Genomic DNA, 24,605 nt, shown 5'->3' on the forward strand with positions numbered 1-24,605 from the left:
TATGGGATTACAATCAAAATCACCAGATAGACATCTAAGACTAACAGTAACAGAATGTCAAAAGTCGGTCTGTTCTGCCCCCATCCCTGAGCCAGCATTGAATGGCAGATGTCCTTGAAACACTATAAAGCTACTTGGCTACTATATACCAGAGGTAAATACAGAAGTCTTTCAGGATTTTTGACTAAAAGTTCCAAAGTACAAAAGTCCTTTCTAAACATATTTAAATAGTTCTCTAATAAAATTAGGTACTTATTTTTAATCAAACCCATAGATAACACTTATCATATATCAGGCATGGTATCAAATTACAGATCTTTATGTCTATAATATAGTGATTAAACGATTAAAAGCTAGGTGCAAACCTAAGTAGCATGACTCCCAGGTCTATGAAAAAGACAGACTTTCCTGTTCCTCTGAACATCCCTGGTCTTATTCACTGCTGGTCTACATTATTAAGTACACTCAATTATTCTTCCGCTACTAAATGAAAGCCTTGGCCATCTATCTGTAGAAAATTCTACATGGTACATGCTCTCAGAGGGCTGGAGGGATGGGTCCACTGTTTCCAGATCATCTGGCCTGCCTCAATTTCTAGCACCCATTGGCAGCTCACAACTGTTTCTAATTTGTTTCAGAAGACCTGACACCCTCTTCTGGCTCCTGTGGGCATTCCACACATGTAGCTAACATACATACAGTAAAATATTCATATACATATGAAATAAAAATATGTCTTTTTAGGGAAAAAAAACCAAGCTATAAGAGCCACACTCTAACTTAGAACTTGGACCACTGCCCTCTTGAAAACTGGACTTACAGACATAACACACACTACTAACATCCAGAAAAAACAAAGGTTGATTAAAATCAGAAAATGTTGAAGTGAAATACAAGTAAAATTGGAAGGTTTAATGTTTCTTTGTTTTTCTGTTACCCTTGCAAGTCCTTTCTCTAGCCCTTCCCAATTTGGATTAATCAGAATCACCTATCCTATGGGCTTCAAGCATGGCTCCCTGATCTTTACACTCAACCCTAGGAATGTTGTTTGTTTAGCTTAATATAAGCACTTAAGGGTTTTTGTTGTGTGCTTTTGGTAACCAGTCCTAGAACAAAGCACCCACCTTACTAATTAGCTGATATATATCAACCTGGTAACTCCTGCCCAGGTAAGGGAGGAGGCTACAGACAATATGGTTGTGAGAAATATAATCGAGTATTTTAGGATTAAAACATTCTCACTAATCCTTTATTCCTCTTAGTGGAAATATTCAGAAGTGGGGAAAGCAATTTTTCCTAAGAGATTATCTAAGGAAAATGTTAAAGCGCACTTAACCTCAGTCTTCTCATGAGGGCACAATTTTGACATTCCTCCAGTCTGGATTTTAAGAAAAATTCATACTCAAAACAACTTTTGGCTGGGTGTGGTGGCAAATGTCTAGCAATTAGGAGGCCAGCCTGATCTATATAGTGAGTTCAGGATAGCAGAGGCTATTTGGAGATCCTGTCTTTAAACAAACTAAACCCTACAATTTTTAATGTTTAACAGGTCCTTTGCTGGCTTGTTTTTGACAGTTAGGGATGAAGTTTGCCAGATATGACAGAATTGCCAAAAGAGAAATTTTAGAACTGTAGTTTCAAAAGCAGAAAAATAATGAATTTAGAAAATTAGTCGGTCTTTCTGAATTAGGGACTGGGTGTCCCTGAAGATAATATATGGATAAAATCTAAGTCACAAAGCTGAACTTGTATATAACTGGCTTCAGGAGCAACAATTTTTATTTAAAGCCAAGGGAGGATGAAGCTGTATTTCTAGTCAAAGATATTTTTATCAAGAAGCCACAAGTCACTGTTCACATCGTACAGACAGGGTTCTAGTTCCAGCTGGAACGGAGAAAGCACAAGCACACCCCACCCCATCTTGTCACTGATTCAAACTGAGGCTCCTGAGGAGAAAACACAAGGACTCTGAAAAGAGTTAACTAGAAAGGGAAATCAAATTCAAATAGCACAAAGTCTTAAGGCTTTCATTTTTCCTACCAAACATCTTGGATTAGACATAAGGAAAGCCCAAATCTCACAGCTGAGCAATGGGTATAAACAAAAAACATCTACCAGAAAAATTTCTAAAGAACCAAGAAAGGTAATAAGAGGTATGTGTGTGGGGGTACTTGGTACTATTTTCTCCTCTCAGCAACACTCATAATAAGCTGTAATTCTAAGTCCTATACTCTGACAGCAGTACAATGTTTGATGTTTGATATCTTGTTGTAGCCTGGGATGGCCTCAAATTTCCCTTATTCCCAAATTTCCTTTATTCTATAAAGATTTTGAAACTAAATTCAAATTGGATGCATAGCCAAGAGGGTGTCTGAACCCAGACAGGTTGACTGCATGCTAAAGCAAACACAAACAAAAGCAGTCTCTAAAGGATAAGAGCACCTAACTCATACACCAAATGTCCATGAAGAGGAGGAAGAAGCAGCTATCATTCAAGGTCTCTAATAAACAGTAAAACCAAGACCCAAATTCAAGTGTTCTAATACATGCCCAGAACTTTACAGCAGGTGACCTAGGGAGAAAACAGCAATTTCAGAGTTAAGGATTAAATGATAATTGAAAACCTTTTTATTTTCTAACCTAAACCTGGCTCAATAACAAGAAAAGGTATTTTCCATTTGCAACTCAGATAGTTAATGTGTATGTGTATTGCTCTATAATGGATGTAGGTCAGAGGTACTGAGAGACAGAAGGAAAAATCCTTTCTCCGGTGCTGCTTTCTCAATTAGCAACAAGTACTTGAGCCTGGGCCAGGGTTTAGAATGTTAGGTGTGGGGAGGCAGCTCAGTGTGCCTGAACAGGTGTGAGGACTGGAGTTCAGACCCCCAGAACCTATGCAAATGCTGGGTAGATGCAGCATTCTGCCTGTGGTTAGAGCACGGGGAAGATAATGGCAGGGCCAGCTCAACTAGCCAGCTCTGGGAGCCACTGTGAGACCCTGACTCAAGGAATAAGGAGGACAGCCATCAAGAAAGACAATGCTCAGGAGTACCCCCATCCCCCAACACACACACCCCCACACCCCTTTCTCGATATCCTTCATCTAATAGAGTCGACTCCTCCCTGAAATAGACTAAACCTTATTCTCATCACAATACACCACCCATACTAATGGTCTCTGTAATAGTTTTGCACTCCTTCTTTTAGACTGTTGCTACATTTTCAAGTACTTCAAGGAATGCTGTGTTCATAAATCCTTCAGCTCTTGATCTAGCACACTACATAACACAATAGGTAATCAATATGATAAATAGCTCCCACTTAGTAAGCTTTGGCACTACACCACATATGCCAGGTGACAGGTTTTCTATGCGCATTATTTCAACTAATCACTATAAGCCAATTAACCTGCTTTTAAATGAGAAGAAAAATACACAACTGAGATGAAGTAACTTTTTAGCTACTTAACCAGCCTCAAGCTGATTGACTTGGCAGGCAACAAAAACAGTGCTACCTAGGCAGCTAGAGTCTCACTAACAATCCCTAAGTCTGTCCAGTAGGCCTGTGCTGTCTCTCATACATAAAGAGTAATTCATCTGCTGATACAGTAACTGAAATGTACCAAAATGAGAGTTATAACTTTCCTATACTCTCCTAGGTATCATTTTTCCCCTAAGAGAAGTTTCTTAGCAACTCACCCACAATAAAGACTATGTACTAAGTAAAAAACCCACAAAACCTAGAAACTCTGAAAGAAGATTCTGATTCACAATAGGCACATGTATTAATTTCTAACTGCTTTTAGAATTTGATGGGGCATGGGGGTTAGCACTGTAGTAGCAAGAGATAAAAGCATGACAATTAATAGAACAAACTAAATTACATACTGTAGGAGCCTGATCCCTATATGCAAAATACCGCCATTTACTTTTCAAAAGATTAACATGAGCCCCAGATAAGGCACAAACCTGGCACTTGGCCCAATATTTAGGGGAAAAAATGTCAATCATTTGCTTTCAAAGTAATACTTAAAAACTAATGGCCCCTTCTCTCTGAAGCATTAAACAACCACCAATTTCTTTTTAAGTTCATCTTCCCTAGCCACCCCCCCCCCATACTATGACAGTCCATTTCATTTGTACCCACTAATACATCACTACTTCTGATAGTATGGAGGTCTCTTATGTAAAATAAAATATCTTGGGGTTGGGGATTTAGCTCAGTGGTAGCTTGGTCCTCAGCTCTGAAAAAAAAAAAATATCTCTACCATTTATAATATCCCTAAAACATAAGGCCACTAAAACTAAGATGGTAGTTTCTATTCATGCATGCTTTGAAAAAGACAGTGAACCTGGTTTCAGCAATGGGCCAGATTTGTTAGAAACCAGTATCTATCACTCCAAATACTCTCCAGAAGGAATTCTCAAGTAATAAACAATGCATCGTGCTCACTTTGGCAGCACATATACTAAAATCGGAATGATGCAGACAAGACTAGCTAGCATGCCCTCTTAGAAAGGCGGACATGCAAATTCTTGAAGCGTCCCATAGTTTTTCAACAAGATCTGAAAGTCCGAGTGTGTGGTTTCATGTGTGTGAGGACCTGCTGAGTTTAAACACTGCAAAAAAAACCAACAACGACAACAACAACTGCAAAACCAAAACCAAAAAAAAAAAAAAAAAAAAAAAAAAAAACAATGCATCTAGTTGTCGACCAGTAACTATTAGTATTTATTTCCCAGGAAGCCTTGCTAATCAATTAGTTTTGCTAAATACTCTATGGAAAATACCACTTACCTTCAATTTCAACCAAAGGTTCTTGAGTGAACTCCTGAAAGAATTTGTAGAAGAACTTACTGCAGGCAGCCAGAACAGCCTTGTGTGCCTTAAAATGGTGTCCTAAACAGGGGGTGGGGCGGGATAGAGAGGGGGGGAAAAATTATACACTGGCATCAAATCTGAGTTAAATTATGGAATGTATGCAGAAAACCTTTCTTCATAAATAAACATTCATATATTATTACAAAAAAGTCAAACCATTTGTTTCAATTTTCTTTGGATTATTTTAATTTTAATTAAACATGAATCTAAATCTTCAAAGACTACTTCAGTTTTCTATAAAAGCTAGTTTATACTAAGTAACAGATTTCTTCTTGCATTTTCTGTTCCATTCAATTGAGTAACAAGGTGTACTTAACCCCTCTGAAACTGCTAAACATCGGCTGGAGAGCTGGTTCTGTGGTTAAGAGCAACAGATGCTCTCCCAGGGAAGCCAGGTTCAGTTCCTGGCACCCACAAAGGCAGCTCACAAGTGTTTGCAATTCCAGTTCCAAGGGATTTGACTCGCTCTTCTGACCTCGAGCGTCAGCCATGTGGTGCAAATACACACATGTGCAGGCAAAACACTCATACGCAGAAAATAAAAGTGCTAAACATGACATTGCAAAAGTTTACATATCATTTAGAAAGAGGTGGAATAAAGTCCAAAGCCAATGTGTTTGGTACAGGAAATGCTTCAATGTGCCTAATATACTTTTAGGCACAGCACCTACAAACTCCCATTATGAGGAACATCTTGTCTTGAAAGCCAACTTTCACTAAAGAATCTTAATCTGTATTTGCCTATACAAGGAAGACTAGCAATAGATCCCAACCTATTTTTTAGGTCACTCATAGGGGTTACGAGGGTAGCCATGGTCTCTATTCCACTTTTCCTTTCCACACCATTTTGGTAAACTAGAATGAAAACTTCCCAAACGATTCTTGTGTTGGACTCCTCAAAACAGCTTGCTAAGAACAGACTTATTAACAAAACATTGAGACTGCATCCTTGTCTGACCAAACATTTTGGAGGTATTTTCTCTCTCCTCCAGGCACTTATCTTAACGCTCAAGCGTACAATTATAAAACTTGAGCAGGCTGCAAGAAGTTAAAACGTGATGCATATCCGACAAGATTAAAATCGAGACTAGCCAACCAGCTTTCTGCAGCATGGTCTACGTGAGCAACACTGACAGGCGCCCTCCCGGTTAAGATGCAAACCCCTCCACAGACTTTGGAAGTGAGCCCGGATAGGGTGGGTACAAAAAGGCGGGCAGTGAGAGAGAACTGAGGCTCCAATTTTCTCCTCTGCCCACCTACCCTACCCACCGTCAACAATCAGGGTGATGTCCGTAAACCGGTCCTGCTCCCGTTGTTCATTCAATCGGTCCAAGATCATTTTATGATGTTCAGGAAACTCCTGAAGGCATTCCATCGTTTCTTCAGCCTCCATGGCCGTCGGGGTGCTCTACAAAAGAGGAGCATGATAATGTACACCCATGAGCTCGGGTTGACACAAAACCCCTACAAGCAGAAACAAAACAAAACCCAGGAACCGGGGAAGAAGGGGGAGGGGGAGGCCGAGAGCAAGGCTGGGGAAGAAGAAAGGCGAGCCGAGCGGCCGCCGCGCGTCGCGGGCCGGAGCCGCGGCCGCGGGACTGCGAGCCTGACCTAATTGGAGTCTGGAGACGCGAGCTGGAGCGGGGTGGGCACAGTGCCGGAGGCTCAGGGCGCCCGGGAGCGCAAGTCCGGCCGGGGAGGACCCCGAACAGCCTCGGCGGCCTCCCAACGGCCCGCCAAGACTTCCGCCCGGCTCAGGCTGCCGCAGCCCCAGCCCCGATCCGGCCCGCGGCCCACAACGACTCCCCGGGTCGCCTCTCCCTCCGGCGCCCTCCCTCCTCTCCCCCCCGCCCCGACCCGGCCGGCACTCACTCAGGGAAGGAGGAGCGGCCCGGGCCTGCGCGTCACTTACGTCGACGTGCTGCGTCACCGCGGCGGACGCGGACGCACCCGGAGCGCCAATCCCCCGCAACGCCTGGCCACGCCCCTGCGGCCCTGTTGGGAGGAGGGAGCTGGGGGGGGGTTGGCCTTGTGGGGAGGAGGAGGGAGCCCCCGGGGAGATTCGGTGCTCCCGCGTGGCGGGCGCCCGCGTGCGAAGGATCCGTGGGCTGCTGCAGCTTCTCTCGATAGAGCAGGGCAGTCTCAGCACTGGAAAAACTGAGGCCCTCGGGCGCCGCGCTCCTGCAGCCCGTCTGCCCCACCCGGTGCTTTAGCTGCACTTCCGACCGCGAACTCCTAGAAAACTGGCTCGGCAGCCGGAGAAGCTTATATTCCGCGGCCCCGCCCAGCCCCGCCCCCTTTTTGGAGCCGAGGTGGGCCCTTCTCCTCACCTAGCTGGCTTCGGCTCCACGTGCCTCTCTTTCCACAATCTCCCCTCCCATGGCGCAGGTGCTCCGGTACCCAGGCAGCTCCTCGCCATCCATTTTCACCTCCGCGGCCCGGACGCTCGCTTCGCAAGGGTCCGGCCGACGCACTTGCGCCCTGGGCTCGGCGGCCGCGGGGGCGAGCACGCTCGGGCGCTGGGGATCCGGCTCCCCAAGGTCCGCCCTACGGTGGCAGCACGTGTCTACGGATTCAGAGACCCGGTTTGCCTGGAGAGATCCAGTTGTGATTCCTCCTTCGCAGCTCTCCACGCACCAGTCCCTAAAGCGGCTGCCAGTCAGTTGCACGTGGCCGGCTCACTCACCCATTCAAGAAAGGCTCGGCTGAGGGTAATGCTCTGATAGTTAATGTGTAGTGATCATTAATCCCTCACGGAGTTGGAGAGTTAAGACTAATGGAAAGTCAAATAGCTGTGTGCGAGAGTGGATGTGATCACTTCAACAGCTACGTTTTGAGGGAATGCCATAGTAGTCACTAGTTAAGAAATGGGGGAAAAAAACCCGCCGAGCTGGGCGAGCACACGTACTTTCTGCATTCTGACAGAGGTTCAGGTCGAACAGCAGGACTCGGTATTACTAACGAGGTAATCTGGAGCGTCCAGGAAAGCCGCCAACAAAGCGGTGTGTGTTCCAGCCAAACATACATAGCACATGCAGCCTCGAAGGTCAGAGTGTTCCTTTTGCTGGGACAGGCACGCGACAGCCTTTTAAGGGTCCAAGATATCTGATCTTACCATTTTAGGAGTGGAATCCTTGAAAGCCCAGCAGGAAGAAAATGGAGATGAGAGGAATCATGAGGGGACAACTAAGTAGACATGATGATGTCAAAGAAGTATTTAGCTATATGAACCTCTTTAGGTGAAAGCACTAAAGCATTGGTGGGTAATTTATGAAGACTCTTCAAGAGTGATCGATTAGCGCCTTGTAGATTGAACTGGTCTACTGTATGCCTTTAATATTAGGATCAATATTATTACACGCACTTTAAACATTTTTTAGATTTAATGTATATGATTGTTTTGTCTGCATGTACATATATGCACCATGTGTGTGCCTCTTTCCAGAACTGGAGTTAGAGATGTGAATTATCACGTGGATTCTGGGAATGGAAATGTAAGAGCAGCAAGTTCTCTTAATCGCTGAGCCATCTTTCCAGCCCATGTTCACGCTATTCTTAGGACAAGAAATTACGTATAAAAACAAACTTTGTCGGAGTGTCCAGTGTGTAGGTCTGCTTCCCTGTATGTTTAAGGTGGTTAAATGGGAAACACTTCTGTCCTTTTTAGAGTTTGAGCTTCCCCAACACAACACTTTCTAATATCTTTGACTCTGCTCCTAACATTTATTTATTTATTCGTGTATTTATTTAGAGAAAGGGTCTCACTATGTAGCCCTGACTGGCCTGGAATTTGATATGTAGACCAGGATTGCCTCAGCCTCCCTGGAATCAAAGGCATGCACCATTGCCCTGGACATAGCATTCATTTTTGGATACTTGCCTAGTCGAAAGTTTGAAGCCCCTGTGCTTAAAGCATCCAAGTGGAAGCAACAATGTTTATCCCTTGAAAAGTATCTGTTTATATACTTGAAAATAAAAACGTTGAAAGGGCTGAGAAGTGCAGCAAGAGAAAGGTGAGAAACCAGATAAGAAGGCCTTGAGAGAAGAGTGTTTCTAAGGCTGGCTACTGGAGATGGCTCAATCTCCAGAAACCCACATAAATGCCAAGTGGTGCGGTGTTTCTCCTATAATTCCAGACTTGCAAAGCAGAAATGGGATTCCCAGAGTGAGCTGGTTAGCAAGACTAGCCTTATCAGCAAGCCTGGGGCTTGATTAATAGATCCTGTCTCAATGAATAAGGTGGAAGAGAGGTGGAATATGATTCCTGACACGAGCTGGGGTGCCCACACATGTGCAAAGAAAGATACAGTGGGGTCAGGGCACACAAGAGCTGGCCAAATGTGCCAAATGGCCAAGCTGGACAACTGGGAATTTTGGGGGGGATGGGCATCCTTGTGACGGACCTTAGTAATAGCAAATTTAGTGGAGTTATTGGTGGAGAGAGACACTAAGATAGCCGCATTCAAGTAGGTTAAATAATTAGCCTTTTACTAGCTGCAATGGCAGGTGTACTCCTATTAAATAATAGGGAGTAGGCTCCAGGTGTGGTGACGCATACCTTTAATTCCAGCACTTTGGGAGGCAGAGGCGGGCGGATCTCTTGAGTTTAAGGCCAGCCTGGTCTGCGCAGTTCTAGGATAGCTAGGACTCTACAGAGAAACTGTCTCAAGAGGAATTAACTAATTAAAAATCTCAAAAATATTTTATAGTTTCTGCGAATCAGAAAACTAGCTGGATTTTCCATCATCTCTCACTGGCTTTAGTCAAGGTATCAGCTAGAGCTGCTGGTACCTGTTAACGTTCATGATCACTATGTTTCTTTCCTATAGCAACAACAGAAAAGGGAAGGAAGGGGAGGTTTATTTTGGCTTACAGGTTCCAGGGGTGGGGCACCTAGGACTGGATCCTTTCCGAAGCAGCAGGAACATGAGGATTCTGGTGAAGTTATAGCAGCAGAGAAGGAGCAGACTGCTAAAGCCTGAAGCTGATGAGGCTATAATCCTATGGCCTACCTACAAAAGCATGCCTCTCAACCCCATAGTTTCCTTTTTCCCCCAAACAGGACCACTCAAGGACCAAGTGTTCAGATACACAAGCCTTGGAGGGCTCTTGACATCCAAACCATGCCAGCACCTCAGGGTTCACCTGGGACAGGTCCAAGGTCATACAAGAGATTCTTTATAGAATTCTGTTTCCCCCATCCTTAGACTAAGTACAAGTTTTTACACAGCTTCTCTTCAGCCCAGGCTCTCTGAAAGACATGACAGCTACATCCCAGCAGATAAAGGAAATGAGAAAGTAAGAAGGAACAAGACAGATAGATGTCAAAATCTTTTTGTAAAAGCTGCTTTAGTGAGCTGTCTGTTACGATAAAGAAATACCCAAGAGAATGGACTCAAGAAATGCTTGGGCATATTTATACCTGTAGAGACCTAAGTTCTCTGTTAGCCACATTGCTTTGGGTCCTGAAGTGTGGTACGGTAATGCTTTACGGTGGGCTTAACTGCTTCTCAGCTTGTGGATGTTGGTCTTTAAGACCGGAAATTTTGAGTTAATGGAATATCTGATAATTTCTCGAGAGCTAAGGAAGAAGACAGGACAGGGACTGTAAGGGGTTTGAAGTCCGGGGTGAATGTAGTGTTTGACATGAACTGTTCATGCCAAGGGTCATGGCCTCGGGCTCTTGGGAAATTGGCAAAGCCTTACCCCGTATGGGTCAGGCTTGGAATTAGCAAATCTTTCCTGTGGTCTAAGTGGGAATGTTGACAGTATGTGAGTGTTTCTGAGTGACTGATGAGTGTGAACAAACCAACAACTGCCTCTTCCTCCTCTCTGATGTTTACAGCCTGAGACTGCTGCCTGCTGCTGTGGGGGAGTGAGGGGAGAGACACAACACTACATATCTCCTTGCCCCAGGTAGGGAGCCCACGACAGACCAAAAGTGCAGATACCAGCAAAGTCCAACTTGGTGAACCAGTGCATTTTATTGAGGTTATGTACAGAGTATGGGTGAGAGGGTTACAGGAGCCAAGACAAAATGACTTCATGCATCACCAAGGCCCACTCCAGCAGAGGTCACAGCTCACAAAAGCTGGGAAGCCTGGAGCGTAGTGCACAGCCTGTAGGTATCTCAATGCATGCCCTTTCCAGGTGTCTCGGTTAATCACCGCCTTTTTCAGTCAGCTCAACTAGTTTCTGCTTCCAGGCAGCTGGTCTCTTGGCTGCATCTTGGCTTGTTTCCTCAGAGAGGGACTCTCAGCTTTTATTATTTACTCTGGCAGACAGGGGCCTGTGAAAAGGAATGTGGTCTTTTTCAGAGATGCTATCTTGAGTTATTTACCTTCCTGCTTAAGGAACATCCCTGCAGGATGAGATGTTTCAATCTTGGCGTATAGAGGAATTTTAACCCAGCAACATGTCTGCTCTGGCAGCCAGGGTGCTGGGTTAAAATTCCTCTACATTGCAGGGCTCTGTGATGAGACACTTTACAGGGACCTGCCACCAGAAGACTAGATAACCTTCCCCCATGGGCATATTAAACAGGCTTAGGTCTGGATTGCTTGGTAGTTGGTAGAACTCAGAGTATGCCCAGCCCATCTGACCCCAGCTTTTCAGTGTGGACATATATCTGTTCTCTGTTCAATCTCTTATGGCCCAGGGATGAACTTGACCTTCTGATCCTCCTGCTTCTACCTCCCAGATGGCTTTAAAGGCATGCACTATCAACCAGTTTTATGAGGCACTGGCCATTGAACTCCGGGCCTCGTGCACTGTAAGCAAATGCTCTACTGACTGAGCTGTGTCCGTGTCCATGATTTAAAACATCTAAATGACTTGGTACTTTTGTTGTAAGTCCTGGGGATATCCTAATGCCCAAACTCTCCTCCTCTCCATGTCTTTCACTTCTGAATCTCAATATTGTAAATACTATGGTATTGTTTCATGTGTATTCACTCAGATTTCATATTCAAAGTTGGCTCATAATTTACCTTTTTTGCTATCCCTCATTCAGTCTTAATCTGTATTTAAAATTTGCATTGTTTTCTTTCTATCTGCAAATTCTTTTTAGTACTTCCTTTAAGATGGGTTTAAGATGGTGGCACACATCTTTGATTTCAGAACTTGGAAGCAGATGGAGACAGATTTCTGTGAGTTTGGGGCTAGCCTCATCTACATAGTGGGTTCCAGGCCAGCTAGGGATTCACAGTGACACACTAGCTTTAAAAAGAAGAAAGATTTAACAATGACAAAGTTTACTTCTTTTTACTGGGAACTTTTTAATTAAAAAATATCTATGATAGTAACCTCAAATGCATCTTCTAAACAGTGCCTTTAGATGAGGCCTTCACCTGGTTTGCTAAAAATCCCAAATACAAGACACTGTGTAGTGCTTTTTCTTTTTAAAAATGTACCACTTTTTTATGTGCATGTATCTGCATATGCAGTGTGTGTGTGTGTGTGTGTGTGTGTGTGTCCACAAAAGCCAGAAAAGGTCAACTGGAGTTATAAATAGTTATAAGCCACCTAACATAGGTGCAGGGCACTGAACTTGGATTCTCTGGAAGAGCAGCAAGCACTCTTAACCACTGAGCCATCTCTCCAGCCCCTATTGAATTTTTTTAAAAGGCAAAATGAATATTAAAACCCCTGCTTCTAGGAAGTCATACTGATTCCCCACCTCCTGAGAAACAACCGAGAACCCTGGCTGTTACATGAGAGAACAAACATAAAGAGAGTCTGGTGGAAACAGGAGAAGACACTGATCCTGGGAGCCTCGGAACCTGACAGCGGGTTTCCAGCTTACTTGTTTGCTTCCTGTATCCAGACTTTCCACCAGCGGAGCTAGGAATGAACCAATGAGCACAGCCAAAAAAAGCAAAACAGAGAAAACTAATAAAAATCTGCCCTGTCTGGCTAAAACAACAGGAAAGCAGGATTGAAACTTTTAGAAGAAAAAATGTACTGCTCAGGCCGAGTATCACAGAAACAGGGCCTTGGCTCCATCTGTGCCTGAGTGCAAACCAAACTTTCTACCATGTCTGGGTTGTGATGCAGGCCAAGACTCCAAGCTGCCTTCTGGGAGTTCCCTCAGCAGTGGCCCAGCGGAGAATCGGGACATTCTTTACCCAACAGCAATGAGAACGCCTTCCCTGTGGGTTCAGGGCAGACACCTGAGCACCCAGAACACCTGCCATTGCCCAGTGTTCACTAAAGCCCTCTCCCTGAGTGTCCGTGGAGACTAAGAGGGGAACCTGGGCTTCTGCATTCATCTAACAGTAACAAGGCCCTGCCTCCTTTGTAAAAACCATGTCCTCAAAAGCCTGTTAAATGTGGGGGTTTAAATAAAACAGTTTTATAATAAGAAACAGAAGTTATGGGGCTGGGAAAATGACTCAACAATTAAGAGCACGTGTTCTTACAGAAGACCTTGGTTCCTAACCTCTACGTGACTGCTCACGACATCCAGAACTCTAGTTGCAAGACACCCAATGCCATCTCGTGACTTCTAAAGGCACCAGACATGCACAGGACACACATACATACAAGCAGGTAAAATACTCATATTCATAAAGTAAAAGAAAACTTTAATTTTTTTTAGAAAAGAAGTTCTCAAACTAATTGTAGAAGAAAATAAACATATGTCCACAACAAACTGACAAAGATGTTAGAATTAGCTCAAAACAAAACACACCAACCCATCAACCGTGGTAAAAATGGCTCCAAGAAGCAACCATGAACACGTGTGAAATTTAAAATAGAAAGCTTGGTAAAGAAAAGATCAAAATGGAATTCCCACGGTGTGGTAGCACACGCCTTTAATCCCAGCACTTGGGAGGCAGAGGCAAGCAGATCTCTGTGAGTTTGAGGCCAGCCTGGTCTACAGAGTGAGTTCCAGGACTGGCAGAGCTACACAGAGAAACTTTGTCTTGGAAGGGAAAGAAAAAAAATTAATCCCAAACTTTGAATTTTAGAACGGAATTTGAATGACAGAACCAGCAAGAGGGCTCTGTACTCACCACACAAGCTTGACAAAGTTGCATCTGATTCCCAGAAATCCACAAGTTTTGAAGGTGCAGAATTGCCACCTCCCACTGCTGCCAGTATACTGTGAATGAAGCCATCCACTGGGTATGGTGCCTTGAGTCAAATGTCTCCTGTTGTCTCCTGATTCTTGGTTTGATCTTAGTCATCTCTGTCTTGTGCCCCTAAATAGTGACTGGGTCCTACCAGACATTCAGGAAGTATTTGTTCACATTTGCCTTTACTAAGCTCTTTTTAGAGTGATTCATTTGACTTCTGAGAGTCAAAAATACCCCCAAATTAGTTTGCTGTTCAGTTGCTAAGACTCCTGGAGCTCAGAATATTCTGCACATGATTTTGAGACTCTATACTTCTGTTACTAAGCATCCAGTACATGTCTCTAGTACATGCTTTTCTTTCACAGTTATGTAAGATGATTCAAACTTCTCACAATTCTAAACCAAATACAAGGGATGTGAACATGCTGGGGCAGCAGAACAAGTAAACCCAGGAAGTCTCTACCTCAACTCTTGATGCCATGCACTGCTGTGCAAGGTAAAGAAGGAGCTTATTCTACCAAGGGTTCTCCAGTTACCACAGACCTATGCTAAATCAAATGAAAGCTCTAGGAAGATCCAGAAACATTTTAGCCATCCCAAGCTTCTTCAGGCCAGAATGTGAAAGGCTGGGTTTTTGGATGGGAAAATTTCTCTGAAACTCAGCTCTGTGTTCCTTCTCTTTGCTGCTGCGCTGTAATCTCCCCTTGCTCTTGCTTGGTGTACAGTGTAGACTTTGTGTTCCTCACCTTCCCATTATAATAAGTTCCTAGGACAACCAACATAATGGGAAAAGGACTGTTTTGGTTCACAGGTCTGTAGGTTCCAGCTCATGGTTGATGGGCTCCATCGCTTTGGGGTGTGGTGTTGGTGTAGGACGGACAAAGCAATATATTATGAGGACAGGCCAGAAGAGTTGGGCAATCTCTTAAACATTGCCCCCACCAACAGGCTCCATGGCCCTTTGGCGAATGGGCTTTGGGGGACATTTTAAATCGAAACCCTATCAAGCACTGTCACTCCAGTTCAGATATTGATGTCCTAACCTGTTGCTCCCTTGGTTACCTCAGTCACCTGAACACCACATCTTGTGAATGTGTCAAGTCCACTTCTTTTACCCAAATCATACACTTGCTTGTTGATACTTACGCTTTCCCCTTTGCTGAACTCTCCCCTTTCTCTCTCACCTGTGCAGCCAGCCAGCACGTGCTCATTCCCCACATGCTGACATCAGCCAGGAGAGCCACATTCACAAGCAGCAGTTCGCTAATGCAGCTGAAAAGTCCTCATGACCGAGACCTGCCATAGCGCTCTTAACATTTTACAGCACTATATAACTCGTGGGTTTGTGGCGACACTGGTGTAAACAAATCTGCAATTCTAGTCGTATCAAGATACAGTGCATATCACTGTGTGATGCTTGATAATAAGCAACTGTTTCTGGTTTGTGCACTCTACTCGCGCGCGCACACATACACACACACATCATATAACTTGGCATATGAGTGGTATAGCACCTAGATTTGTATAAGTGTAGGGCATGGTGTTTATACAACTTCAGAATCACCTTTTGCCAACTGTTGGGTGATGCATGCCTGTACTGTCAAGTCTTGTTGTTTTGGAATTTTTTATAACTTCAAAGTGGTCAACTAATAGTCTTCCTGTAAAACTGTTTGACAGTTCCAACAATTACCTGAAACAAATTGTGTAAACCTGTATGAGACAGGGTACTATAAAACCTCAGACTGTATGCTGTCCAGATGTCTTAGTACAGGCATAGCAAAGATGGACAGAAATGAAAACAATATAGGAAGTCCTGGTGGTGTGATTCTGTAATCCCAATACAAGACAGACAGACACAAGACAGGCGGACCTAGGAGGATCCAGACTTCAAAGCCTGAACTGAGCAACCTATCGCATGCCTGCCTCAGTTAAGTTATGGCTTAGTGCCAGGAGAGTGCTTGCTTGGCATGCAGAAGGCCTTGGGTTCAATTCTCAATAACACAAGGAAGAAACTAAGCAAACAGCAAACTATCGAAGTCTTAACACTTTCCTCTCTCTTTTCTTTGTTTCTGTCTCTTTTTTTTGAGGCTAGAGTCCTGCTGCTGTGGAATCATGGAGTCAGGCTGGCCTTGAAATCCTGACAGTCCTCGTGCCTTCAGTTCCCCAGCGTTGGGATTGCCATGCCTGGCTAACACTAGACATCCTAGGGTAGTTAGATCACAGTGTTTCATTTCCCTTCATTTAAAGCTTTTGCGTTTTCCAGCTGTTGTACATGGCACATGTGCTGTCACGAAATGCAGGCTCCATAAAGGAATCATGATTGCCCAGAACATAATTGTACTTACTCAGTAAATATTTGCTGATGGAATGAATGTATGATATAAAAATAAAATGGAGGTAAAAGTGTGTATTAAAATTGCACTTCTTCCTCTTTCTGGATATTTTACTTTAACATACTCTTTTATTATTAAATTAAATGTCTTTTTAGTTTTTAGTGATTTATTTATTTCCATTTTGTGTGCATTGTTGTTTTGCCTGCATCATATGTCTCTGTCAGTGTCAAATACCCTAGAACTGGAGTTACAGTTCTGAGCTGCTATTGTGAGTGCTGGGAGTAGAACTCTGTACTCTGGAAGAGGATCCGGTGCCAACTTCTGCCCCATCTCTCCAGTCTTAACATACTCTTTAGTCTTCTCTTTGGACTGCCTATGAGTTGCAATAACCATGGCAGACATACTCCTAGAGGTATCCAACTGTTGGTGTTTTTCTTAAAAAACTGTATTCTGGCCATTCCTTTCACTTTGCCCAACGGGACATTCCTGGGTCTATCCTAAATGGATGTTCTCTTCCTCTGTTGTGGAAAGCAGCACTAACTTTATCTACTGAATTTGGAAGCAGGGCTGGTGACCAAGCTTCACAGGACGTCAGAACACTGGCGCCTGGCTCACTGCTGCCCTCTCACGGTTTATTGACTAGGGCGGCGGCGGATCACCGCTTTTCCCACCAGCAGGTGTCAGCAAACCTTCCAGCCAAGAGGCTCTCACACTGAAATTGTCGGGACTGCTGAAGCCACTGGCCCCTTGTCCTGCCTGAAAGGCTCCGAAATAACAGAAATGTGAAGAAGGATTGTTAGGCCCCTCTCAGGAGGATAGGGCCTGAGGTGCAAAGTTGGGGCGCTCAACTTCCATATGGGTTCTCTGTGGGTATGCAAAAAGAAGAGAGAAAGGAGTGTGGACAGACTAGGTTTCCCTAAGGGGACCCAAAGCCACAGTTGGGTTTGTTTTTTTTTTTTTTAATTTATTTACTTTTACAAATGAAGCTAACTTTTGATGACATTGGTGATGTCTTCAATGGCTATCTATCTATCTATCTATCTATCTGTTAGATGGGGTCTCACTGTGTAGCCTTGGTTGGTGTTTTTGGTGTTTTGCAGTTCTGTTTGTAGTCCAGCCTGGCCTTGAACTCAGAGATCTGCCTGCCTCCACCCACCTCTACCTACACACACGAACACACACCCAGGTGTTGGAATGTGCCACCACCCTGGGCTTACTCTTCAAATATTCAGGATTTCCTAGTTTGTTTTTAATGCTTGGGATTCAACTCTAGGTCCCCCTGCATGCTACTGGCTCTACTACTTAACCTAAAACAGCCATCAGGGAATGTGCCAAGTGTGACAAGAGGAGGTTCTGATTTTATATTTCTCGTGGCTTCTTTCCCTCCCAGAGGCACCCTTGAGTCTGATACAAATGTGCTCCCAAAGATGAACCAGCAAACCAACTGAACATACACACTGGCCAAGCAATCTGCACAACATGGAATTGACAATATCTTGGGTTGTTGAACACCAAGAGACACACCCTGGTTCTGAATGAAAGTCTTCAAACCCTGCCATATATAACCAGCACTCTATGCCATTTGGGGTGCTTCATCTTCATTTTCAACTTCGCTTAGACTCATTTGGAAACACGCCTCTTGGCATGTGGGAGGGGCAAGTTTTCAATGAGGAGTGAATACACCCTGAGTGTTGGCACACTTGACCCCTGGATGGATGTGCCCGGGCTCCTCTCTGTGTATGTTCTCTCACATTGCTTGGCTTCAGAACCTAGCCTATTAGGGTGTTAATTCGGGGACTTAGGACCCCAAATACAACACCGTGGCTTTTGAGAAAAAAGTAGAAGCCAGACGGTTCACCTCTACATCTTTCCTGCCTCTCTACCGAAGAACAGAATTCTGCTCCCTGAAGCAGGGGTCCCACTATACCTTCTGGATTAGTATCTCATAACTTCCCTGATTTGGGCAGGCTCTGGTCCCCAACTTCCAAATACAGAAAAACTAATAGTCTTCATTCTCTGCCTCCAGCTCTGCATAGCATGGGGTTACTGTTTCTAAAGACTGAGGCTGAGGAGTTTAACACCCTGGATAGTTGTTTAGTATGAATTGCCTGAAAACTTCTGGGCAGAAGCCACGTTTGTATATGTGTATGTTATATATGGAGGAAATAGGGAGGTTGGAAAAGAAAATTAATTTGGACTTTGGAAAAGTCTTCCATATCCTGAGGTGTTTGTTTTCTGAGGATTGTCAATTTAAGCGTCAAGTTGACTGGATTAAGTAAAGTCAGAAGGGTGTTGTGGTAAACATGTTTTTCCAGGGGCAGAGGCAGGTGGATCTCTGTGAGTTCAAGGCCAGCCTGGAATACAGAGTTAGTTCCAGGACAGCCAGGGCTACAGAGGGAAACCTTGTATGGAAAACCCAACCCCCCAAAAGAAAAGAAAGAAAGAAATACCTGGAGGTTAGTGAACCTAACGTGAATGATACTATTTCCAGAGACAATTAGATCACGAGGGCTCTGGCCTAAAGATTCACAGTATGATGGTACTGTAGAGAGAAACTGAAAGATTGCAGTGGGGTGACGTTGCCAAGTATGTCACTGGGGACATGTCTTTGAGAACTATACCTTCCCCCTACTCCTTTCTGTATTTCCTTTCCTTGGATGACCAACAGCATGATTTTTATTAAAAAGGTATTTTAGAAAGGGCTCGTAAGTTGGGAGATGCTGAAGTCCTTTCATGAGATTCTTCATTTTGTTTTCCCTGCAGGAACCATTTTCTAGGAAAACAGCATCTGGGAATTGGTGAAACTGATGTGGCAAATGCCAGTGAACGTTATCTTTCTCTTTATTATAAACTGACTCTTCTATACCTTGCTTGGTATATTGGAGCCAGAGCTTTGCAGAGCCCCATTCTTATTTTTACCAATGGTTTTTATATTGGGCTCCCCCTTGGCAGACATTAGAGAGGACTTTCCAAGCTGCAACAGAATGCACAGACTTACTCCTTCCTGTTGGTGCATCCTAGAGGAACATTCTTACCTTGGGAAGGTTTATCTATCAGTCAGTTCTTCTTCATTATAAGACACCAGAAGCCGGATGCTCGCAGCCAACCATTGAACTGAGAATGGGGTCCCTAATGGAGGAGTTAGAGAAAGGATTGCAGTAGCTGAAGGGGTTTGCAACCCCATAAGAAGAACAATATCAACCAACCAGACACCCCAGAGCTCCCAGGGACTAAACCACCATCCGAAGAGCACACATGGAGGGACCCATGGCTCCAGCTGCATATGTAGCAGAAGATGGCCTTGTGGGGCATCAATGGGAGGACAGGCTTTTGGTCCTGTCAAGACTGGACCAGTGTAGGGGAATGTCAGGGTGAGGAGGTGGGAGGGAGTGGTAGGTGTACCCTCATAGAAGCAGAGGGAGAGAGCAGGTTTCTGGAGGGGAAACCGGGGAAGGGGATAACATTTGAAATGTAAGTAAAAAAAAAATCCAATAAAGGAAAAAATGTCAAGAAAAACAAAACAAAACAAACAAAAAGACACCAGAAGCATCTAGTCCACAGTTTGTGGAGGCCAAGCAGCATGTCACAGAACCTGGCAAGGAACACCCCCCCCAACCCCCCACTTTGCTGCATTACATCTTGGCTAGAGTTCCTGTGCATCTGTCTGTAGGGCAACTTTCGCCATGATTTTAAAAGCCAGCAGGATTCACTCATGGAATCTCCACTCCCATGACCATGCCTGATCTAACCATTTTCCAAGGCCACACTGGGATTAAGTTTCTATCTGCTTGATACCATTAACATAAAACGTTTTAAATCCATCCAAGGGTGGGAGAGAGAGAGAACCATGTTCAAAGCATAGCATGTGTCTCCTAGATGATTCTTTTTTTTAATGTGTAAAATGGAAGGATTTTATTGTGATACCATATAAGAAACCATATTTATATCTGCTAACCACCTAGGAAACACGAGTCAGTACTACTGATTCACATACTCATTTTGAATTGAAGGAAGATGGTTTTGACTACATTTTCTAATATAATTTGCAATGATTAGAATTAGCATGTTCTCTTAAGCTTCTGTACTGAACCACAAATAAGTAGGTATAGTTTGTTCACTGGAACCAGATCTGAAAAAGCTTACAAACTTTGCATTCATCTCCCCTCTTCACTGTTACTCTGCCTCCCTCCATCACCATGCTGAATTCCTCTCATCTTCCACATCATTTCCAGGGGAATCTTGAGGCAAGTATGTCTGTTTGTTCTCTTGAAAGAACTTGGACAAGCCCAGTTCCCCGGGTTTTGTTTGGCAGAAAAAGTAAAAATACGAGTAGGATTCCGAGAACCTAAATTCTGGTCTCCTTGCATCGTAAACTATAGACAATTCCTTCATAAGTTCTGTAGACACCCATTTTAACTGCAAGACTCTGTGCTTGCCTGGCCTTTTGTCATTTAACTTCACTGTTGTCCTTGAATTTACATAAGCAGAGTTCTACTTTTACAGAAATTCACTTTCAGAGAGGTCAAACAATGCGGCCAAGAACCCACAGGTACAGCATGCCAGAATGAACCAAACTCATGTTACTTCATTTGCGATTCTAATACTGGAATGTGTCAGGCTCCAGAGTTTAAGTGAATGAATCGGTAACTTTCTAGGTCTCTTCAGGGATTTATTTTATACTTCTACTGGCTACTTTTTCTCCTAGAATGAAAATAGGTATAAATGTTTGGTTATCAAATCGGATCCTCTTATTTTTAGCTGTTCATTCATATTTCTCTCATTTCTAAATTAAAGGAAGTTATTTGTTCAAATAGTCTTAAGTATTGCCTCTCAGAAAACTTTTCAAGTTACCTATTTCTATTTGTCAAGAGACAGCTATTAGGTCACAGACACTAATAGTTCTTCTAAAAAGTTATTTCATATTTAAAACCAATTTAAAACATTAAAAACCCTCAAGGATTTTTATTTTGTTAAGCACTAATATATATTTTTCTTCTTTTGCACTCAGTTTCCTCTCTTTCGTCACTTGGGAAATATAGTCACTGTGTCTCACTGCCGATTATCTGTCCCTAACACAATGCCAGTCTTATAGGAGTCAGGAGGGAGGGCTCTTCTTTCAGTGTCTTCTCCAAAGAACAAACAATCCTAAATTGGAAAGTGAAACTTAATATTGAGTCAGTCAGGCCACATGATCAATACTGCTGACGTATAGCCAGGAACTACACATAAATTTAAAAAAAATTATATGAACAATCCTGAAGAGGTCAAAGAGCTATCCAAGTTATGGCCCTCCATCACAGTAACTTGTATAGTTTATATACACGAAAAACAAGGACTCAGAGCTTGGGAGTGCACATAGGAAATTGTTTTGTAATTTTCTTCACTTTGATTGTATTGCTTTCCTGTCTTCAGGAGGGACGATTTTGACTTCAAAAGTAATGAAATATTTGAGAAGGGAATTACATCCTTCAGTTCTAAATGGTATTCTTGGGCGATTTTCTCAGCAGTCCACGTCTCTGGAGAGAGTTTATGGTTATTGAGAAGGGTCAGTGCTTCTACAACAGTGATCTTGCCTTTGGGAATGGCCATGATATCCTTGTCAAAGTGATCTCCTATCGGCAGTCTGAATTCCTTTGGTTCTTGCTGTGGTTCAATGGTTTTTACCGGCAAGGAAGGCAACAGATCTTTGGAATTGACATATACATCTCTTAGTAAGGACAGCAACTTATTATCTTTCCTAGAAACTTCTTCCTTGATTTCTGGATACTGACTCAGGTGCTTCTGCAGGAGACTGCAGGTGGAAGGGTGCTGGGTGCCATGGACGGCTTCCTCTCGCTGATCTCCTGCTCCGCTTGCTTCTCCACGTTGAAGTTCCTGAAGGCGAGGGTCATGTGAGCCCCCATCTCTACCTCATGATGTCCTTAGTTCACTACGCATGTGGGGAGACACCGGTGCCCTAGATGATTCTAAGCTAAGGTCACAATATGAAGATTAACCACCATACATGGCATAGAAGATTGCTTCTCTACAGAGCTTAGCAGAAGGCTGGCCCCTGTCCGCATAGCAGCTTTCTTTTCCTAATGTGTAGAAACAGCTTCCGGTCCGTCTTCTGGATTCTGCGGTCACTGGTACACATGCTGAACAGGCAAAAAGCCATACACATATAATAAAAATAAATAAAATATTCAAAAAGCAAAACTAAGAAATTATTCATTGTAGGCTTAGATTGTTCGAAACCCAGGGTTCTTAAACGCTTCAACCTCCCTTCTAGCCCACTTGCCAGGGGTAGGGGAGAAAAATGGTTAATAGGACAAGGTGGGTGTGGACCTGTTTAAAAGAAGTTCTTTGGAGGCAATTCCAATATTTTTTGTCAGGAAATCAGCAGTGTAGTCTAAAACACCAAATGCAAATCCATAGCAGCAGCTCGATCCGGAAGAAACCGCAGGAGTCCACGGAAGCAGTAAGAAGCAGCCGTAATACCACGAGAAGCTCCCTGACATGCTTCTCTCAACGAAACCACAACATGTGAAGATCAGCAAAGACCAGCAAAGCGTCCCCTTATTGTCTGTGGGTTATATTTTTTTTCTAAACATCAACACACCCTTACAAGTGTTTATTACAGCATGTTTAACATGCTTTCTCATAATACATGACACAACTGAGTCTCCAAAGGAACCAGAAACTTCCACCTCAACGTATTTAAAAAGTTTTAGACTTCCCTACTTCCCAGTTCTGTTTGTTTGTTTGTGTTTTGTTTTTGTTTTTGTTGTTTGTTTTTTCAAGACAGGTTTGATTCTCCTGGAACTCCCTCTATACATGAAGCTGTCCTCAAACTCTGAGACTTGCCTTCCTCTGCCTTCCAGGTGCTGGAATTAAAGGCGTTTGGCCACCGAGTCCAGGCTCCCAGTTCTTGTTTTTATAACCATGGTGAATTCCTGGTGCTTCCTACCCTTACCTATTTCCCTTCTCCTCCCTCTGTCTGCGTTGCACTGTATTGACAGTGACTCAGTGTTGGCTTTCACTTGGGAGAGTGGGGCCGGCACTTGGTCTGGGCAACCTGATGAGTGTGGCCCTGGTGAAGGCGCCGGTAAGCCAATCCAGTGTGTGAGAGCTGGCCCGGTACCTTTAAGTCTGTAGCATGTGGGACAGTGGGTCCCTCGCACCATGATTGGATAGCACAGATGGAGCTGGTTCTGGGGAGGCAAGGGTGAGGTTGAGTGGCCTAAGGGCATGAGAGCAGGAGACCCTGCCTCCCCAGGCAGCATTGGATGGCCTAGGTGAGGCTATGCTGGAGAGCTCGCCCTGGTGGAGTGGACAAGAGAGAGCCCACTGACCGCTCAGCTACTACCCAGGCCTAGATCCAGGGCTCTGAGTTGGCCCAGAAAATCTACATCGTCTGTGAATAGCTAGGGAAAGGGCCAGTCCTGCTGACACAAAGCTGCAGGATCTCCAGGGCAACAGCAGGGTAACTGGGAGGAGTCCCGGTGAGGATCCAGCAATGCTGATGTCACAGGAGCCAGAGACTTTAAACCAGACCAATGCCTCATTGCAATGCAATGAACATTTGCAAGTGAAGATGTGTGGACAGAGGGATGTACTGTGGATCACACTGACACACTACCACACTACGGCTTCCACGATGGGGGAGAGAGAGAGAGAGAGTTAGTTAGTTGTGTGTATAGACTACAAGGGCAAATGGCAGATATGAGGGACAGGAAGATAAGCAGGACTGGAGTGCTGATGGGAGACTCACAAAAAATCAATAAAAAGTTTAAAAAAATTGTTTTGGCTTTCAAGCATGCATTCATTGACCAGGTAGTGATGGCACCTGCCTTGAACCCCAGCACTTGGGAAGCAGAGACAGACGGATCTATGAGTTCCAGGACAGCCAGGGTTACACAGACAGGGGTGTCTTGAAAACATAAAACAACAACAACAAAAAAATTACATTCCTTGTCAATACAAATGTACTGGTCTTTGCCTGAAATGTAATTCTAGGTATTTGGAAGCCCAAAGCAGGAGGGTGGGTGTTTGAACTTGAGGGCAGTGTGAGTGGCTCTACAAGACCTTGTTTCTGAGGGAAAGACATTAGAGGAGAGGAGAGGGAATATTTAATTATATCTTAAATGTTATTATTGTACCACTTAATATTGAAAAGTTCTCAGGGAGAACTTTCCCTCGGGATGGAGACCCTTCAACTCAATGACCAGACCGAGACCACAGGATGCAATCAGCAAGAGGATTTGGTTTATACACAGGCACCTGTGGGCGCTTCAGTCACTCGGGGGACTGGCGCGCCCCACGGAACCAA

The 24,605-nt window shown here is 44.0% G+C and overlaps 2 protein-coding genes, 1 non-coding gene and 1 pseudogene across 11 annotated transcripts in view; 2 read left to right on the top strand and 2 right to left on the bottom strand.

Annotated features, from left to right (window-relative positions):
* Positions 1–7,352, bottom strand: part of Zfp131 (zinc finger protein 131) — a 28,456-nt gene extending 21,104 nt beyond the window's left edge. For 2 of the 9 annotated variants that reach the window (XM_063281778.1, XM_006231960.5), the window contains exons 1-3: positions 7,212–7,352; positions 6,151–6,289; positions 4,798–4,899 (exon numbers count right to left, since the gene is read on the bottom strand). In XM_063281778.1, coding sequence (XP_063137848.1) covers positions 4,798–4,899; positions 6,151–6,274 — 226 coding nt within the window. In that variant the 5' untranslated portion in view covers positions 6,275–6,289; positions 7,212–7,352. Of the gene's footprint in view, positions 1–4,797; positions 4,900–6,150; positions 6,290–6,492; positions 6,635–6,753; positions 6,929–7,211 lie in introns of those variants that run through there. The other 7 variants (XM_063281781.1, XM_006231963.5, XM_063281780.1 and 4 more) reach the window with 4 other exon arrangements.
* Rnu6-446 (RNA, U6 small nuclear 446) lies at positions 4,445–4,555 on the top strand. The gene has a single exon (XR_005501588.1). It is a non-coding gene; the product is annotated as a U6 spliceosomal RNA (small nuclear RNA).
* Zfp131l1 (zinc finger protein 131 like 1) lies at positions 6,273–19,830 on the top strand. The gene is made up of 5 exons (XM_039103896.2): positions 6,273–6,284; positions 6,503–6,946; positions 7,095–7,592; positions 10,727–10,797; positions 19,058–19,830. Exons 1-5 carry the CDS (start codon positions 6,273–6,275, stop codon positions 19,251–19,253), a joined length of 1,221 nt encoding a protein of 406 aa, XP_038959824.1. The 3' UTR covers positions 19,254–19,830.
* Positions 19,831–21,664: 1,834 nt separating this feature from the next.
* Positions 21,665–22,197, bottom strand: Ndufaf4-ps3 (NADH:ubiquinone oxidoreductase complex assembly factor 4, pseudogene 3; annotated as a pseudogene).
* Positions 22,198–24,605: the final 2,408 nt, after the last annotated feature.

Source organism: Rattus norvegicus, chromosome 2, assembly GCF_036323735.1.
Source record: "Rattus norvegicus strain BN/NHsdMcwi chromosome 2, GRCr8, whole genome shotgun sequence".
Taxonomy (NCBI): domain Eukaryota; kingdom Metazoa; phylum Chordata; class Mammalia; order Rodentia; family Muridae; genus Rattus; species Rattus norvegicus.

What these genes read in the sequence shown, in the direction of transcription:
- Zfp131l1 (XM_039103896.2), top strand. An exon ending in GGAGCCCCCGGGGAGATTCG is followed by an intron (nt 6,947 to 7,094) that starts GTGCTCCCGCGT and finishes CCGGTGCTTTAG; the next exon opens with CTGCACTTCCGACCGCGAAC. An exon ending in CAAGAAAGGCTCGGCTGAGG is followed by an intron (nt 7,593 to 10,726) that starts GTAATGCTCTGA and finishes TGATGTTTACAG; the next exon opens with CCTGAGACTGCTGCCTGCTG.